General features: G+C 27.2%; 1 protein-coding gene across 1 annotated transcript in view; it reads left to right on the forward strand.

Moving 5' to 3' along the window:
- The window catches only part of LOC123268458 (cGMP-dependent protein kinase, isozyme 2 forms cD4/T1/T3A/T3B), a 75,248-nt gene continuing 53,803 nt past the window's right edge, over nucleotides 1-21,445 (forward strand). Inside the window, exon 1 of the mRNA XM_044733518.1 lies at nucleotides 1-887. Within this exon, the coding sequence (XP_044589453.1) occupies nucleotides 319-887 (569 nt within the window). The 5' untranslated portion in view covers nucleotides 1-318. The remainder of the gene's footprint in view (nucleotides 888-21,445) is intronic.

A 21,445-nucleotide genomic window follows, 5' to 3' on the forward strand; every position in this document is an offset into this window, starting at 1 on the left:
TGATGCGGCAGACACTTTTAAGTGACGCCCGTGGTCACGGTAGACGGATAAAGCGAGTTTATAAGCGAGCAATAGCGTAAAAAATAAACTACAATTTAAACTAATTAATTATTTTAAAAAATCTAGATCTTAAATCGGTGCGACGTAACTCGGGATCGATCTGTGATTGTTAATCGCTGACCGCTGATTGTCGGAGCCTCGGCTAGAGGGCGTATCCATTTAAATGTTTACTTCAAACCACCGGGTGCAATTTAGACGTAATTAGCATTAATAATAACAATAATAAAAATAAAAATAAACAAAAAAAGATAACGTTGAATGAACGGGAACGAGTGTGGCATAATAAACGACGCCTGCGTGTCTATGCGCGTGTGCTTTGACAGTTTGTGCTTCTCGTCGACGCAGCACAGGCTCGCCGACGAGGAAGACGCATTTCAGCTCCAGTCTAACGGCACGGCAATCGTTGTCTCGTCGAGTTCCACGTCGCCGTCGAGTTCTCCGACGGCTGTTCCCGTTCCTGGTCCTAATTTAAACGCAATCACGGCGACCACTTGCAGCGAGGGACTGGGTCAAGTTTTGGCCCGGGCCGCTACTCCTCCAAGCAACAACTCTACCTTGACTCCTGCCATGGAGAAGCTCCGGGAACTCCAGGAGCTTCTGAGGACTAAAGATGAAAGGATCTCCCAGCTTGAGGCTACTCTCACGAAAAAGGACAATGAAATTCAGGACCTCAGGAGTCATCTGGATAAATTCATCAGTATCATGTCCATCAAGTCTCCTCTTACGCCTACTAAGTCCAGGCCCAGGAAACAACGCGCTCAGGGTATTTCTGCGGAGCCGCCTCTTCATCAGCTGACTCCGCTCAAGTTTTATGACAAGAGCGACAGGTTAGTTTTATTGTTGATATTCTACTTAACCAGTTTATTAATGTTTTTTTTCAGTTTATTTTTGTATTGATAATACTCGAATTAGTCGACGTTTTAAATTTTTTTTTTATTTAATTATTTATTAAAAATATTTTGAGAAAATTTCACAAATTAAATTTTTTTTAATAAAAAAAATTCTAAAAATTTTTAAATGTCGGCTTAATTTTTGATTTTTTAGAAATTTAAAAAGTGTTTTTTTGGTTTTTTTGTAGTGATATGACGAAAATATTTGAGTAGGTTTAAAAATATTTTTCATTTCAAGATAATTTTTTTTTGTTTGACAATTTTATTAATAAAAATTATTTTGAGAAAATTTCACTTAGTTTTTTACAAATTCAATTTTTTTAATGAAAAAATTTCTTAAAATTTTTAAATGTCGGCTTAATTTTTGATTTTTTAGAAATTTAAAAAGTGTTTTTTTGGATTTTTTTTAACTGGAATTTTTTAGTAACATGACAAAAGTATTTGAGTAGGTTTAAAAAATTTTTTTATTATTGTCATTTTGTAATTTTAAAAACTATTTTTTTATAGTTTAACTATTTTACAGTATTGATATAAATTTATACGATGTAGTTAAAAAATTATTCTGCAATTTTAAAAAATAATTCGTTCTAACTTTAAAAATTTTACGATCTTAATTTACTTAGTAATTTTAACCCAATTGTTCTAAAAAAAAAAATAAAACTTTAATTTTTCAATTTCAAAATTTTACAATTGTGATATATTTAAAAAAAATTTTTTACAATCATTTTTAATATTCTACAATAATAATTTAACAATATTTAATTTCCTAATAGAATAAAATTATTTTCAAAAATTTATAATAATATTTTTTTTTAAGTTTAAAAAATTCCATAATAATATAAAAATTTTTTACAATTACTTTAAAAATTTAAAAAAAGTAATTTTACAAAATCTTTTAATTTATTATTTAAAAACTTTACAATCATAAAATTGTAATTTTACACAAACATAATTAAACAATTTTTATAAATTATTAAAAGAATTTTTATAAATTATTAAAATAATTAAAATAAATTATTGAAATAATTTTTATAAATTATTAAAAAAAATTTATATGCATAAAAAAGAATTAACTTAAGTCAAGTAAATAATTTTGATGAATTTCATTCTTGATTTGAGTAAAAAAATTCTTAAAATAAGAAATTTTTCTTGACTTAATTTAAGTAAATCTTACTTGACTATTTTTTCAAAATTATTTTCTTAGTTCAAGAATTTTCATCTTGATTCAAGTAAAATTTTTTTTTCAGTGTTAATACCAAAAAATATATTTTTCAATGTATAAAAATAGTCATAAAATATTTTCCATTAATGAAAATTTCTAAAGATCTCAATAATATGTTCCGACAATTTAAACCTTGCAAGTAAAAATTCATTGAGTATATAATAAAAATATAATAGTAAATTGAGTGGAACTAGAACCGCTTTTGTTTGTTTGGGCAACTAGTGTATAGTAATACAAACGTGATTTTCCACTCTAGGTCACTTGAATGACACGGCATTGATAAAACGTGTACGCACAAGTAAATACAAAACCCCTATACTTATTATATTACACTGATATGATATGATATTGAGTTTTTAGTTTGTTATTAAAGAATAATAATTACTACGTTAATTGATGTCGCTGTAAATATAGATTAGATCCACAATCTAAGCATTCTTAAGCTTAAAGCTTGAAGTTTTCTAGAAATAATTTTTATTAGATTTATAATAGAGCTCCGAGCTACGATAAGGTATCATATCAGCATGAAAATGAAAGTGGTAAATATTTTTTTCTTGTAGCTAAGTTGGAAAACATCTAATCGGTTTATTATGTTGTGTACGTTAGATTACTACTTGGCTATGTAAATTGTCATTGTATATATTGTATATTCTACATTGCAGAGTTTAAATAAGTAGATTGCTAGTGTAGGTTTTAGCTGACATGCTATCGCGCACACTAGGTATGTATTTACATTCCACGCTTTAAGTGACGGTTCATCGTTGACTTAATAATACAGACGTTAGTTGCTGATGTGTGTCTGTGATTACAATACACAATTGTGCAGTCACTAGATGTTATTATATATATTCTACTATTATATTTATATATAGAGACTTTTACAGAATATTAGATAGATGTCTATATGTACTTATACTCTCGACTATCTCAATAAATTTATAAACAATTGTTAAATCTAGTTTTTGATGGAATCTTATAGTTTTTTTTAGTGTTGTTTTCAATTAAGAATTTTTTTTTGCATATTTTCATGAGACTAAAAAATTTTTTTAATTATAATTCATATATTTTTTTAAACTTCATTTTTTATATTAAATTTTACACTGAAAAAATTTGTTTGATAAAAAATTATTTTTGGGGCAAGAAATTAATTTGTTTAAAATTTTAAAGAATTTTAATTCTTAACTAAAAAAATTTTTTTTATATAAAAAAAAAATTGTTTTTTCTTGGATACTGAACGGGAAAAAAAAAGGAAAAATTAGATTTTACAATTGTAATATTTATAAATTTTATGAAAACTAGCAAACTTGCAGTCATTATGTGAACTATAAATAATTAAAATTTTGCGTTATTAAATAATGACTTTTGTTAAATTGCACTGTACTTTCTTAAATATTGAGATTTTTAAAAATATAAGCTCATCTTGATGTTACACTCATTAAGAGCTTTCATTTGAGTACCCACATGCATTTTGGTATATTTTTCATATATTCATATATATAAATATATAAAATATATGAAAAATTGATGTGGGTACTCAAATAAAAGGTCTTGATGAATGTAGCATCGGGATAAGCTTATATCTTCAAAAATATCAATAGTTCACGAGATATTTGTTAAATTTCACTGTACTTTTTCAATTATTAACATTTTTAAAGATATAAGCTCATCCTGATGTTAAACTCATTAAGAGCTTTCATTTGAGTACCCACATGCATTTTTACATATTTTTCATACATTCATGTATATAAATATATAAAATATATGAAAAATTGATGTGGGTACTCAAATGAAAGGTCTCGATGAGTGTAACATCGAGATGAGCTTATATCTTTAAAAATGTCAATGGTTCACAAAATATTTGTTAAATTGCGCTGTAGTTTTTAAATATAGACGTTTTTAAAGATATAAGCTCATCCCAATGTTACACTCATCAAGAGCTTTCATTTGAGTACCCACATGCATTTTGATATATTTTCCATATATTCATATATATAAATATGTGAAATATATATTCATATATTAAATATATGAAAAATTGATGTGGGTACTCAAACGAAAGGTCTCGATGAGTATAACATCGGGATGAGTTTATAACTTAAAAAATGTCAAAAGTTTGGAAAATCCAAAAGTGCACGACTCATAATGCTCATTTAATTATGAAATATAAAAAAAAAAAAAAAAACTTAAGTCGTTCAAAATTAATTGCCGAAAAAACAGCTGTAGTAGGAAGGTACTGCACAAGCGCCCCTGGTGGAATAAAATGTACATAATATCTATAGATATAGATATATCACCATCCATGTTAATTTTACATGGATATATATAGATATACAGTCTTGTAGTTTTCGTTTTTTATTAATTGTAATTAAACGACACTGAATGAATTAACCATTCGCATTCAGCGACCTACAATCGTCGATTAGAATTTAAAAAAAAAAAAATTTAACTCAAATAATTGATTTTTTCACAAGTTACAGTGTTTCCGGGGTTTCATGCATGACGGACAAGAAAATTTTTTGACCTATTTTGATGTTTTTTTCCGTTTCTATTGCAGTAAATCAATTTTTAGAAAGTATGGAATCAATCTCCATTAAATTATCTCGACAATCGTATGCAAAATATCTTGATTCCGTGAACTAACAAGGCTATAATACTAAAAATAGTTGCTAAAATGAGGCGAAAAAAATTTTTCGATCGTAAAGCACTCTCTGATGCTTCGCATCATGAGTCGTGCAATAGTTCACAAGATACCAGGTCATTTCTTAATTATGTATCTAGAGATAGAGCATTTTCGAATGCAGCCTAAATACTCATCATCATAAATTGACCATTGGTGAGAATGAAATGAAACCTTGAAAAGGCACAAATTCAAGTCAAGACATTAGCAATGACACTAAATTTCACTAAAAATTATCGGCAGTTGTTTGGCCCAGGACTTCAATATCTTAATGTATCAATGCGTAGAGGTGACATTAGACAAGATTACTTGCGTTTGCCAAAAGCAAATAGTAATATGTATGAACAATCTTTTATAATCAATGGTATACGTATCTGGAACTCGTTGCCACCTGGGCTGACAACTGTAGATAATCTTACTGAATTTCAAAATGCATCTTTTTCATTTTTTCTGGCTAATGACAATTAAAATCATTATTATATTTGTTTAATTAATTATAATTTATGTTTCAAAGTGTCTCAAAGTGTTTATAAATTTACTAACTAAGGTAAAAGCCCCAATTATTGACGGGGGTCTAAATATTGACACCCTAAATTATTTTTAAATATATTAAATTATCTGTAATAAGAATAACGATCAAATAAATTTTTATTAAATTCTAATTAATTAAAAAATTGAAAAAAATCACATTCAGTTCAAAATATTAAATATTAATTATTAAAAAAAAATAAAGTTACCACCAGTTCATCAAATCAGCTTACGAGCGTCTATTTTCTTAACAACTTTGATTAGAAAAGCATTTTTTTTAACTGCCGAGTTTAAATTAATTTTTTCATGTAATTATATGATCTATTTTTTTTTAAATTAACAATATATGAAATATTTATAAAATTAAATAATCGAAATTAATTGTATGCTTTATGATATTTAAATAATGGGAGTCAATAACTAGTTCATAATTTTTATGGTGAATCCCATATTGACAGCCAGTCGACAGCGCTATGACGCCTTTTTTTTAAGTATAAAATACGTTATATACGCGATTATATTCAAGGCTTTTAACTGTCAAATAACTCGGCGTGTTTTAGTGTTAAATAAGTTTTTAAATAAATTGTTATATTTTTCATAATAATTATTCATTCATAGAAATTATTATTAATTAACTTTAATAATATTGATTACTTTATACCAAGTTTTTGATAAATAACAATATAACCAAAAGATTCGACGCATGTGCAGTAGGGGCGTCAATAATTGGGGTTACGGTACGTCAATAATTAGATCAATCAGTTTTTTAACCCGTCAATAATTGGTGTATCCAGATCATATATTTAATTATTTAAAATTAATTAGTAAATATCACTGATTATCATTTTAAAAAAAGAAATTGATTAGTTAAAACATTACTGAAGACATTACCACAAACAAAATTCATCGATATTTATATTTGATTGCTTAAAAAAAATGAAATCATAACTTTGTCTCTTATAGCGTCAATAATTGGGGCTTTTACCTTAACTACTGTAAATTTATTAAGTAACTTTATTGTATTTAGGTAACTTTAAAACCTTGCTGTTGTTATATTATCAAACTTACAGTACTATTGTAATTGTATTTTTATACTGTACTAGAATTGAATTTGCGCGCGCAAGCGCGCGCCTCATATTTATTGTCATGATACATTTATGTGTCGTTTATGTATATTATATTCACTTTCAACCAATCAGAATGAGAATAAATATTTTCAACCAATCACATCACGAATAGATTGGATTCACATACATTTCATCTCAATTTTATTGTGGGATACTTATATATATATATATATATATATATATATATATATATATATATATATATATATATATATATATATATATATATATATATATATATATAAAATGTATTGCTTATTGATGGCCTTGAGGGAGCTTCGGCTCTAAGGACAAATAAAAATATATTTATATATCTATCTATCTAAAAAAAAAACCGATTTTATCATATGACTATCCTAGAAAAGAAATTTTTATTATTATCTCAATAATATAGATTACATTAAAAGCTTTGTAAATTAAATTTAAATTTTATAAATTTTATTTCAAACTGCAACTTCTCTAATTATAAATTTAAAGCGACACTTATTATTTATGATATAATCTTTCCCTTTTTTCTTTTTTTTCCGCGTCTAAAAAAAATTTTCTACAAATTAATTTCTTATTACATTACTAATTTTTTTCAAAATAAATTTTTTATTTCACTGTATTTAATAATAGTGTAGTTTCAATGTAAAAAATCTTTATTATCAATATATAGAGCTTTGTAATTGATAAATCAACGCAAGGAATTCCAAATCCCGAACTCATTGCAAAAATTCTGGAGTAACAAAAAAAGAATCTAAAAATTTAGCGAAATCTCTGGATAAAGATAGCGAGCATCTTAGTTGTCAACAGGCGGCGGCGTCCGTCGATTGACGTCATCCTGGTTGTCGCAGAACGGCGATTGGTTTCATTAAATCACGCATGGCAGCCATATCACGTGGTCATCATCATCATTATGATCATAATATAGAATATAGAATATAGCCAAAGTCCCAAAGCTAAAGTAAAGCTAAGAGAGTTAAGTACAATATAAACTGAACTGGATATTATTGTATACTTTCGAATGTAGAGTAAGAAGATCTTCCTCGTTTATTCTATTCTCTTTAATCTCGATCTAATCACTCAAATAGATCATCTTAATCATCCTTATTCTCTACTAACTTAACTGTGAAAAATCCTTCAATAAATTGTTGACACTGGAATTCATAGACACATTCAATTTGAACGTATCTTGATAGAAGGATTTAGTTCTATTTAATATAATTTAGTAATAGTTACTAAATCATTTATTAAAGCCCAGTTCTTTCTACGAAATGAATATTTGTAGACAGAAAAGAAGGTTCACTTGAAGCAAGAAAATATTTTCTTCCTAATTATTTTCTTGAGCAAAAAAAAATTTTTTTTTTTTTTAAATTCCACTTATTCCGACAAAATTAATTCTCGAGCTTTAGAAATACGTATATTGATCCAAGAAAATTTATTTAAGTCAAGAAAATCTTGTTGTTTTGAGAAAATTCAGCCTCGAAGCTCCAAAAAATTTAGTTCTTGATAGAAGTTAATTTTCTTGTTTTGAGAAAATTTCTCTCTTGTTCCAAAAAATTAAATATAAAGATAGAAGTAAATTTTCATTTGTATTTTTAGTAGATTTTATAAAAATCTAACTATTGCAGCCGTCCTCATGGTGCAACTTTTAAAAAATTTAGCCATTTTCTGACTCAGTTTGTCGAGCTGAGTCAGAAAATACATATAGTTCAAAAGTTTATATATGTATGTATTTATACGATATAACGCGGCTTGTCAGCACGATAGCGTTTTCAATTTATAACCGATTCTTCTCAAACTCAACATGCTTTATCTATCGATCAAAACCAAGGTTAAGTTTTAAGATGAGCTTAATCGGGCGAGTAATTTGAAAATTACAGGATTTTGAAATTTTGAAAATCGTAAAAATTGCTGTTTTTACTACTGCAACTTGGTATAATTACTGAACTAGACAAGATATTAAAATTCGGTAAGATGCATCGTAAAGGTCTTTTCATAAGCTTTAATTTTCACTACTCAGAAAAGGTAATTGCCTCAATATTACTCCTTTTAGAGTTCGTTTAATGAAACAGTTTTACTGTTGCAGCCGTTTTAGAATTATTGTCTGCATCATAGCTTAATCATGATGTAAATTCAATAGTTACGATATTGATCAGTCTTTCGTGTAATGTTTTTGGGTAGGTCGTCAGTAAATTTGTCACAAATTAGTTCTAAATATTGTTTTCTTCAATTAAAATTTTGTCCGGTTTTAAAATTCTGATTAACTTGTAAACTGTTGTTCCTAAGCGATTACTTAAAATTTGGACATTTATAATTCAAATCTTATAATCTTTGCAATTGTTTGATAAATATTTGAGAAACTTTTTCTTCACAAGATAATTTTTTTTCCAAAATTCGTTCCAAATAGTTTTAAACTTATTATTGAATTTTGTTTTTAATTCATAAACTAAGTTATACGTTATTAGTATTTATATTATTTTATTAAAAATCGATTTTCTTTATTTGAAAAATCTACTTCCATTTCGGCTGCCGAATGGCCTTTTTGTTGATTAACATGTCAATTGGGAAGATCAAATAATATTGAATCATTTTTTTTCATTCAATGTGTATAATTGCAGGCTAAAATAATATAAAATGGGTATCAAATATTCTCGAGAAAAATTTTCTCAAGGTGAGAAAATTTTTTTCTCAACTGAAGTAGGTGGCGCTGCTTCCCTAAAGTATCTAAAAATCTTGATCAAATATAAAAATTTATTTTATCAAGTATTTATGATAATTTGAATTAAGAAAAAATGACTTCCACCAAGAATAGAATTTGAAGAAAAATTTTTACTTCGGCCAACACATCTTCGGTCTTCCTTCAGGCACCCGACAAATTTTCTTGAGCCAAGAATTTTGTTCTCCCGACAAGAAATTTTTCTTTCTGTGTAGTTACTAAATGATTTAGTAACAAACCTTTAATTACCAAATATTTAGTAATAGTTACTAAATAATTTATTAAAGCCCATTTATTTCCACCAAATAAATATTTAGTAGTATTTAACAAATTATTTATTGCTACGCAATAAATCGTTTATTGGTAATAAAGAAATTAATTTTTTAACTAATTTTGGCGTAACCTAACTTTTTTACTCAAAGTAAATCAAAATAATTAAAATAAATGATTTTAAGTAAAAATATAAGGTATTATAAAGAAAAGAATCTCATTAAATTATAATTTTTTATTTGAAACGTTTATAAAATTAAAAATTAAACAAGTTTTTAACATATCAATAATAGAGAAATTGAAAAATTTAAACTAAACTCGACTGAAAAATTACATACAAGCCATTTGGGAGTATGTGTGTTTTCGAAGGGAAGATAAATCTCCCAAAATCGAGCTGAATAAAATAATCCGAACAAAAACAGTTTCACTGTAAAAAATCGCGCCAAGTCCACGTTCATAAGACTTTTAAGAAAAAAAATTTTTTTTTTCTTTACAAAAAGATATAAAATCAAAATATTAAAAAATCCAAGTAACCGATCCCGTGTAAAAAAAAAGTTTCCTGAAAAGTTCCGGAATAGTTCCTGGTCCGGAACGTTCCTATGATAAGACAATCCGGAACATCCCCGGAATACTTTTGCAATCTTCTCGAAATAGTTCTGGATCATTCATGGAACACTTCCGGAACATTTCCGGAAAATCTCCGACAGACTTATAAAACATCGCTGGAATACTTCGAGAATAAATTAGGAATACTTCCGGAACATAATCCAAACGTTTACCGGAAATGTTTCAGAAGCATTCGAGGATTTTTCCAGGAATATTTTAAACATATCCCCGATGTACTCCCGATATATTTTGTAACTATTCCCGATTTGTTCCAGAAGTATTTCGGGAATATTCCAGGAATGTACCAGAGATGTTCCGGAAGTATTCCTAATTTATTCTGGAAGTATTCCAGCGATGTTCTATAAATCTGCCGGAGATTTTCCGGAAATGTTCCGGAAGTGTTCCACGGATGTTCCAGAACTATTTCGAGAACATTGCAGAAGTATTCCGGGGATGTTCCGGATTGTCTTCATAGGAACGTTCCGGACCAGGAACTATTCCGGAACTTTTCAGGAATTTTTTTTTTACACGGGATATGATTGTATATAATTTTCGGAAATTAAAAAACATTTTGTTGTAAATTTAAAAATTAAAGAAATAATTTTGGAACGTATTTAGTGTGCGTGGTTGCAAAATATTTTACTTTTTATGAAATTCGTAAAATCTATCTACTAAGACTGAAAAAAAATTTGACATACACAATGACGCACACCAAGTACGTTCCAAAATTATTTCTTTAATTTTTAAATTTACAACAAAATATTTTTTAATTTCCGAAAATTATATACAATCATATCGGTTACTTGGATTTTTTAATATTTTGATTTTATATCTTTTTGTAAAGAAAAAAAAAATTTTTCTTCCTTAAAAGTCTTATGAACGTGGACTTGGCGTGATTTTTTACAGTGAAACTGTTTTTGTTCAGATTTTAGTATTTTTTGTAATTATAATAAAAATTGACAATTGGTACCAACTTAAATTTCGCGTTGGCTGCATTTTTCATAGCAAACTATCCTTTTGAAGCTACAGTTTATGTAGAAATAATTCCAGCACACCCTGTTGGGTGTAGGTGCAAGCTGTGAAATATCTTTTTCTAACTGTAGTTTCCCATCTATAGAAGGATTACCATGCATTCTCGAATTATTTAGTCTGTGGCATGTCACTTTCTCCTTAAGAAAAAAGTCAGGATCTAAAAATCTGGGTCGCTATAGTTTGTGCTAGTGAATTTAATTAATTTTAAATAGAATTTATTATTTTCAAAGACCATTATTAATTAATATTGATAATATAACATATAACGTATTATTATAGAGTATCATTGAAGAAAAAAAAGGTCTGTAGAATGAATAAAATTTTGCAACCTGAAAATATCGTTCTGCTTACGGTAAACATATTCGGTAGTCTGGCGCTCCGTTTACAACGGATTTGAACGGAACTTGGCGCCAGATTCTACCGAATCTGTGGATCTGAGTCAGTGAATAGGTTATGTATCACATTGGAATTAAAGCGTAGCCATCTACCGACAATACTTACCAAAAAATATTTAGTACTGGTACTAAATATTATTTGGTAGAAACAAATATTTATTTTGATATAATAAGGCTTTATTTATATTAATATAATTTATTTAGAGTAAAAAAATGATTTATTAAACTGTAACAAATAATATTGATGGGTAAAAAATATTTTTTTTCTCCCAAATAAATGACTAAAAATTTTATTATTAAATCAGTTTAGTACTCCGTACTAAATCTTTTCATCAGTGTACTTACAATTGTAAATACATACTATAACCACTTTATAAATTAGTAATTTTTTTTTATCTTCAAGTATTCTACACAGTAAAAAATTTTGCGTCATTGCGTCAAAAAATTTTGTGTTAAAAATTTTTATGTTAAATATTTAACACTTTTTTGTGTTAATTTAACATTTTTCTGTGTTAATTTAACACAAGAAATGTTAAATTTACACAAAAAAGTGTTAAATATTTAACATAAAAATTTTTAACACAAAATTTTTTGACGCAATGACGCAAAATTTTTTACTGTGTAGAAGCCCATAAAATTTTAGTTTTTTTAATATATCAATTTTTCCTTTGAAAAAATTAAATAAAAACCAAAAAATGTTACACAGAAAGAAAAATTTTTTAACTGGAGAACAAAATTCTTAGTTCAAAAAAATTGTCGGGTGCCTGAAGGAAGACCGAAGTTGTGTTGGCCGAAGTAAAAATTTTTCTTTAAATTCCATTCTTAGTGAAAGTCATTTTTTCTTAATTCAAATTATCATAAATACTTGATACAATAAATTTTTATATTTGATCAAGATTTTTAGATACTATAGGGAAGCAGCGCCACCTACTTCAGCTGAGAAAGAAATTTTCTCACCTTGAGAAAATTTTTCTCGAGAATATTTGATACCCATTTTATATTATTTTAGCCTGCAATTATACACATTGAATGAAAAAAAATGATTCAATATTATTTGATCTTCCCAATTGACATGTTAATCAATAAAAATATTAATGAAAATTTACTTCTATCTTTATATTTAATTTTTTGGAGCAAGAGAGAAATTTTCTCAAGACAAGAAAATTAACTTCTATCAAGAACTAAATTTTTTGGAGCTTCGAGGCTGAATTTTCTCAAAACAACAAGATTTTCTTGACTTAAATAAATTTTCTTGGATCAAGATACGTATTTCTAAAGCTCGAGAATTAATTTTGTCGGAATAAGTGAAATTTCTTTAAAAAAAAAATTTTTTTTTGCTCAAGAAAATAATTGGCTTTTTTTCTGTGTGGTAATAATTAACAGGTCCCGTTATTTTTAAAGTAAAAGTGAAAGATTTTTTAAAGTACGTGTTGACCAAGATCGTAGCTGTTATTTTTCGAGGGTTTTAATAACTGCGGGGCGTCGAAAGGCGCCATTGACCGGTCGTGTCTCACCACGGGCCCCTCGACACTTAAAAATGGTATTTTGGTCCTTTTAAATTCCCCACATGAATATATATCAGGCGAAACCGCATTCTTCTTGTACGGTCTTGTTTTTTTTTTTTCAGTGTGTTTATTTGTTCGCTGAATGATGTCCGATCAGATGTGTGAATTCTAGCGTCAAGATCGGTAATATAATATAATATATAATACAGCTTGGAAGACATGGGTCACCTCCAATTCCAATCCCACTCTCAGTGACTCTCATATCAATATTATTACATACTTGATACTTATTTTTATATTTCATCTGTATATAAACACATATAGTAAGTGCAAATGGAATAGATGCTGGTTAGTATCTGTTAAAAGTCAAGTGAAAAAGAAGAGGCAGGCGCCATCGACCGGTCTTTCCACTCGTGCGCAAGCAATATATCCCTCTTGGACTTATTTATGTCCAGTCGTTAAATCACGCCTACTTAGAGAACTACTCTTTGAGAATTTGCCACGAGCAATTTTACTTTGCCAATTTTATTTATTTTATTACGAGTTATCAAAACAATTGTTTTTTGGGATCTCATATACTTAAAAATTAATTCAATGACATGCTACGCTGACACTATTCCGCTTTATTTTATCATTATTTTGAATTTGAGGCTTCTAGAAGAAAAAAATTTTTTGTAATATTTCAAATAACTCACAAAAAAAAGAAAAAAATTATTAAAATTAAAAGAAATTAAAAAAAATTATCCACTCAATTTAATTATAAATATACTTAAAAAATCGGCATTGAAGCGTTTTATTAATATTCAACCTCCAAATTTATTTATGAATGACATTTATTAATTTATGCTAAAAATTTCTTTGAATTTTACAAGGTGTATTATCACTTACTGTTTTCTGGAAAAAAAAAAAAAAAGTAATAATTAATAATGAATATATTATTTGAGTGATAATAAATGAATAAAGTTGATTGGTTCAAGAGAAATATTTGTTCCCAAAAAAGAAAAATTATTTTTAATCTGGTTGTCTTGGTTGAGGAATTTCTTTCCTTGAAGACTGAATCTTGACTCAAGAAATCTGTATCTTTGGTCGATAACTATAGTAACTTGATACAAGATAAATTATCTACAGTAAGTACATAAATTTGACAATTTTCGGGATTTACGTAACTAAAAATTCAATTTTTCATTAATTAAATCTATATTATTAAAAGAATAAGAAAATTTTTGTTTCCAAGATAGTCATAAGGTAAAAGCCCCAATTATTGACGCTATAAGAGACAAAGTTATGATTTGATTTTTTTTAAGCAATCAAATATAAATATCGTTGAATTTTGTTTGTAGTAATGTCTTAAGTAATGTTTTAACTAATCAATTTCTTTTTTTAAAATGATAATCAGTGATATTTACTAATTAATTTTAAATAATTAAATAGATAATCTGGATACACCAATTATTGACGGGTTAAAAAACTGATTGATCTAAATATTGACGTACCGTAACCCCAATTATTGACGCCCCTACTGCGCATGCGTCGAATCATTTGGTTATATTTTTATTTATCAAAACTTGATATAAAGTAATCAATATTAAGGTAAAGTACCCAGTACTTGAACACTTGTAAAAATGGGACCAGTAGTTGAACAGACTTTTCGAATTGTTATAATACAAAATCCGTAAATTTATTATGAGTAATATGCGCATATTATAATTATTAAATGATACAGTAATTGATTTCTGTAAGTTTTTTCAATTATAAATCAAAACAATTATATTTTTATTAACTTGAAAGTTGACATGTCGAGAATCGTCGATAGATGCTATTTTTTTCATGAAAAAGGTACTAAATCGTAAACCGAACAATCAGTCAAAAAAAACGGTATATCATCATTTTAAGTGAAAAAAATTGTACCATCTAATGAAATAGTCTTTTCTGAATAACATATATTTTTTGCAAAGACATAAACTATAATTTTTATATTAAATTTTAGCGTTCAACTATACCTCCAAATTTTAAAAGTGGTACCCAGAACTTGAACAGGCTGAGGCCGTATAAATTTAACAGTACTATAACCTCTAATAGGTTTATAGACTAGTGATCAGAATTGTGATTTGTATTAATTACTGCAATTTAAATAAGTTTTAAGACTAAAAATTAGTGTAATTAAAAATTATTGAACGTTTTGAATGGAGTTTTTTGATTTATGATTGAAAATTTGCTTTGTCATTCATAAAAAATGTAATTAAAAAATTAAATAAAAATATTTATCATTTTTAAATGAACATATTAAATATTCACAGTATTATATTTAATATTATTCAATAATATTTTATATTTCTTTTGATATTTCAATAAAACGTTGAAAATTTTTGGTGCGCCTATTGCCACATATTTCATTAGTTCAACTACTGCTCCCGGAGTGTTCAACTACTGCGGCTTGTCAGAATTGATTGTTCAACTACTACTCCTTTCATAGTCTTTTTTAAAAACGTTGTCAAAATATAAATAACCAATTATCTTTGTTATTTTGCGCTTCAATCAATTTAAAATTGTTTCCATTTTCATGAAAATCACTAATTTGAACTAATAATTACATCTTTATATATTAAAAGTAGAGTCAAATATGTTTTACTTTGAAATCTGTTCAACTACTGGGTATTTTACCTTATTAAAGTTAATTAATAATAATTTCTATGAATGATTAATTATTATTAAAAATATAACAATTTATTTAAAAACTTATTTAACACCAAAACACGCCGAGTTATTTGACAGTTAAAAGCCTTGTATATAATCACGTAACGTATTTTATACTTAAAAAAAAGGCGTCATAGCGCTGTTGACTGGCTGTCAATATGGGATTCACCATAAAAATTATGAACTAGTTATTGACTCCCATTATTTAAATATTATAAAGCATACAATTAATTTCGATTATTCAATTTTATAAATATTTCATGTACTGTTAATTAAAAAAAAAAATAGGTCATATAATTACATGAAAAAATTAATTTAAACTCGGCAGTTAAAAAAAATGCTTTTCTAACCAAAGTTGTTAAGAAAATAGACGCTCGTAAGCTGATTTGATGAACTGGTGGTAACTTTATTTTTTTTTAATAATTAATATTTAATATTTTGAACTGAAAGTGATTTTTTTTCAATTTTTTAATTAATTAGAATTTAATAAAAATTTATTTGATCGTTATTCTTATTACAGATAATTTTATATATTTAAAGATAATTTAGGGTGTCAATATTTAGACCCCCGTCAATAATTGGGGCTTTTACCTTATGATATTATCGGTTTATTAGTGAAATTTAATGTCATTGCAAAGGTCTTGACTTGAATTTGTGCCTTTTCAAGGTTTCATTTCATTCTCACCGATGGTCAATTTGTTATGATAAATATTTAGGCTGCATTCGAAAATGCTCTATCTCTAGATACATAATTTAGAAATAAACTTTTTATCTTGTAAGATATTGACATTTTTAAAGATATAAGCTCATCCCGATGTTATACTCATCAAGACCTTTCATTTGAGTACCCACATCAATTTTTCATATATTTTATGTATATGAATACATGAAAAATCTATCAAAATGCATGTGGGTACTCAAATGAAAGCTCTTAATGAGTGTAACATCGGGATGAGCTTATATCTTTAAAAATATCAATAGTTAAGAAAGTACAGTGCAATTTAATAAATATCTTGAGAAATATTGATATTTTCAAAGTTATAAACTCATCCCGATGTTACACTCATCGAGACCTTTTATTTGAGTACCCTCATTAATTTTTCATATATTTTATATATATTATGTATATGTATATATGAAAAATATATGAAAATGCATGTGGGTACTCAAATGAAAGCTCTTGATGAGTGTAACATCAGGATGAGCTTATATCTTTAAAAACGTCAATATTTAAGAAAGTACAGTGCAATTTAACAAAAGTCATTATTTAATAAATCAAAATTTTAATTTTTTGTAGTTCACAAGTCACGGAAGTCACATAGTGACTACAAGGTGGCTAGTTATAATTAATTTGATTTTTCTTAATTTAATTATAATTGATAAATTAATAATTATTAATTTATTAATTATAATAAAAACGACCCAGTATTATAAAGACATAATTTGCATCTGTGTCAAATGAGGTTAAATCGGCCATATTTTTAGTAGATTTCATAGAAATCTAACTATTACATTGGTCCTCATGACGGAACTCTTGAAAAATTTTGCTATATTTCGACTCAGCTCGTCAAGCGGATTCAGAAAATGCATATGGTTCAAAAGTTTATGTATGTATATTTATATATATATATATACGATATAACCGGCCTTGTCTCTTCTCTAACTCCCGCAATTCTGTACGAATCTTAATAAAACGTAACATACTCATTCTTAGGACGATTTCCGAGGTTAAGTTCGAAGATGAGCGAAATCGGTAGATTAGTTTAAAAATGGAAGCGATTCAAAAATTTTCAAAAATTACAAAAATTTTCACTTTTACCGTATTTCCGTGCAATAACAACTAAACGAAACATCATATTTAATTTCTGTGAACTGCATCTGCACGGAAAAAAGTAAACTGTAATATTCACTCGGATTCCGGTTAATTTTTATAGTTTAAAACAGTAAAGCGGACATCGGGGTGGCAAAAATATAAATATTACAGAACTTAATGTAGAAAGTATAAAAGCCACAATTTATAACTTAATATCCAAAATAAGTGATTAGTAGCTGTCACTATAGTAAATAACGACTCTTTCATCTTAAAAAATTACAGTTTCAAACAGTAAAAATTGCCATTTCAATATATAGTCCATATTATGAGGAGAAGGGGAACTCAGATGAAAGAGAAGGAGGTCTCACTCTGGGAGAATTTAACATATGAAACAGTAAAAATTATACTTTTAAAATATACATTTTACCAGTCCAAGCAAGTCAATAATTACAGTTTGATTTTTAGCGTTGCGTTTAAAATTTAACATTTTACTTTGTAAATATTGACGTTGCTTGTATTAGAAATTTACTAACTTTATTTTATACTTTTTACATATCATAAGATCATTTTTTAGGTAGGAAATGATAAATATCAAAGTCTGAATTCTTAATTATTATACTTTAACATTTTAGACATTTAAATAGCGAATATTACTGTTTAAAATAGCATTTTCTTCCATGTAAAGAGTAAATTGTAACGTTTAAATGGTAAATATTATAAAGTGAATAGTAAAATCACGATTTTACTGTTTGAAATGGTAATTTTTAGCAGTCAATCATTACTTATTAAAAATCGGCTGTTATTTATTACAGTTTACTTTTTTCCGTGTGAAAGCTTATTTAATAAGCTATAATTTTCATACTTATTTATTTTTCAAAATTAAATTGTTTAGGTATGACAGCAATTCAAAAATTATTGAAAATTACAAAAATTTTCATTTTTTCCGTATTTTAGTGCAATATTAATTGAACGCGACGTCCTATTAAATTTCTGTAAATACCATCTGAAAGCTTATTAAGTAAGCTTTAATTTGCATACCCCATTATCAATCTAGTCCAAAAATTACCTACTTTCTCAGACAGATTTAATGAAATTTTACTTTTGCATTCGTTTTGATGTTATTGGTTTTTTTTTTTGTATACAATCCTGGTAGTTTTTTTTTATATTTATTATGAAATCCACTTCCATTTCGGCTGCCGAATGGCCTTTTTTATTTTGGTATTTTGCTGAGGAAGAAACTGAGTTTTTTAAAAACCACTATGCTCTTTAGTGTAGGAAAAAAACTTCGGAATTCTCCACCAGTTTTTTTACTGGAGGGAAAAATTTTCTGGGTGGAAAAAAACTTTTTTAGTGTAACTTCCTAAATAAAAAAAAAAAAAAAAAATACTCTTTTTTAATGAAGTGTTTCTTCAGTCTATCAATAACTCGATAAAAAACAGTATCAGACAAACATTAACTCCCTAAAATCACAAAGTAATACTAACAAGGCAATGAACGAATTGAAGAACAAAACATAACTTGCTCATAAAATCAGACCCGATGATTCAGCAATTGGCCATCGGCATCAGCCCGTAAATTCCTTAACGACTCTCCAGTGAAACAAGACTCAGCAGGATAAATTGTAATAGTTTAGTTCCAAATAAAGATTCATCAATTAAATGATCCAACAAATTAGCGACAAAGCATGGTGGCTTGAATTCAAACAATCTATCCATCCCACAAGAAAAAAATTCATTGCCATGCGGAAGTACTTGATAAACAGCTAGCAATCATGATTTAATTCATTCAAATGTACTTTAGTCTTGACTCTCAAGTACTGTATCTATTTTAAGAGCGGCTGACGATCTTACCAGCTTACTTAATAGCTACCTATAGATGTTGACGACCTACGCACGTCAAATTACTCCTTTTTTCCCGCTTCCGGTCTACTGTATAGTAGTGGGGATATTTTATCAAGAGAATTAAGGATAATTTTGTGGAATCATGCAATACTTACTTGTAATAGCGATACACATTCTTATACTAACTTGCTGATGCTGCTATCTACTGTATACTTGATATGTGATGATATAAATGCGCTAAGAAATACTGACACAAACACTACACCTGCTAGGTGTCTGCGTTTGCTGTCTTATTTTACTCACTTGAAAGCGATGCAAACCGGTATATGTCCGTCCTTCTTCACCAAACTTGTTTCCAGCTATTTTATAGCCTCGTTACCAGTTTCTGCCACCTTTTTTAGAGTCGACACGATTTTCGCTGGCTCAAATTTTCTATTTCACAAGCAGGATCATAGTAATTTTATTTTGATTGGAAATTTTTACCATACTTCTATTTTTACACGGAAAAAGAATAAAAAATGGAAAAATTAAATTATTAATAGTAATATTCGTTTCAAATTTAAAACCAGAAAAATTAAAGTACGAAAAAGTTTGAAGTATTTTAGTTTTAGACTAAAAAAAAAAAAAAAAAAAAAAAAACTTCATTCAAAAGAAAGATTCTTGAAGCAAAAATATAATTTTAAAGAGGGTAATTGTCTTGAATCAAGACGAAAAATTCTTGAATCAAGTAAAATTTCCGTAAATCAAGAATTTTTCTATTCAAATAAAAAATATTACGTTCTGCAAAATTATATATTTGATTCAAGAACATTTCGACGGTCTAATTAGCAATTTGTCTAACTCCTTATTTTTTAGAGGGTAATTTTTTAACATTTTGATGTACTAATTATCCAATTATAAATTATTTGAATGATTTAAACCTAAATATTATATCTTTATTAGACATTAATGATATTAAATGATTTTTTAAAGTGATAATAAATTTTTAACTAATTGTTTTTTTCGTACAAATAGAAGATTTTCTAAAATGGAGTTAGACAATTTGCTAGATTTTTATTTCTATGTAAGTATTTTATTTTTGGATTTTTTAAAGATATAAGCTCATCCCGATGTTACACTCATCAAGAGCTTTCATTTGAGTACCCACATGCATTTTTATATATTTTTCATATATTCATATATATAAATATATAAAATATATGAAAAATTGATGTAGGTGCTCAAATGAAAGGTCTCGATGAGTGTAATATCGAAATGAGCTTATATCTTTAAAAATGTCAATGGTTCACAAGATATTTGTTAAATTGCACTATAGTTTCTTAACGGGACGTTTTTAAAGATATAAGCTCATCCTAATGTTACACTCATCAAGAGCTTTCATTTAAGTACCTACATGCATTTTGATGCAAAATTGATGTGGGTACACAGTAAAAAAATTTTCGTAAAATTTAACATTAAATTTTGTGTAGATGATTTTTTTACATAAAATTTATTTTATGTTAATTCTATACAAACTGTTTGTATTGATCAATCCATCCATTTTTTAACACACTCAAGTGATAATTCAAAGTAAAACTACACTTTTTTAATGTTACTGGCCAACCAACACAAAATTTATGTAAAAGAATACTCCCATTCGGTTAGTAGTATAAATAACACTTTTTAAATGTTAATTCAATATAAAAGCTGTGTTGATGTTTTCTATAGTAACACAAATAATATGTTGAATTTACACAAAGATATGTTAGATTATGACGCCGCTCGGCTTTATTTTGCGCGGGATCTCGGGAGTACGAGCATAGTCACGTATGCCACACAAGATATTTAGAAATGTGAATGTGATAGCCTCAACATCATTTTAATTTGGTGGATTTTGATTTGTGTCATTACGTGAAATACTTAAATGCAGCGTGAAAAAAAAATTATTTTCCATTAATATATAATTAACGAGTTTATTAATAATTAATAATTAGAAATTAATTCATCATTAATCCTATGATCACCTATTGCCACTGACTTGTAGTAAAGTAACAACTGTTGATTAAAATTAATTAATCACTATTTAAAAATTTTGAATTCTTTAT

Source organism: Cotesia glomerata, linkage group LG7, assembly GCF_020080835.1.
Source record: "Cotesia glomerata isolate CgM1 linkage group LG7, MPM_Cglom_v2.3, whole genome shotgun sequence".
NCBI classification, from domain to species: Eukaryota; Metazoa; Arthropoda; class Insecta; order Hymenoptera; family Braconidae; genus Cotesia; species Cotesia glomerata.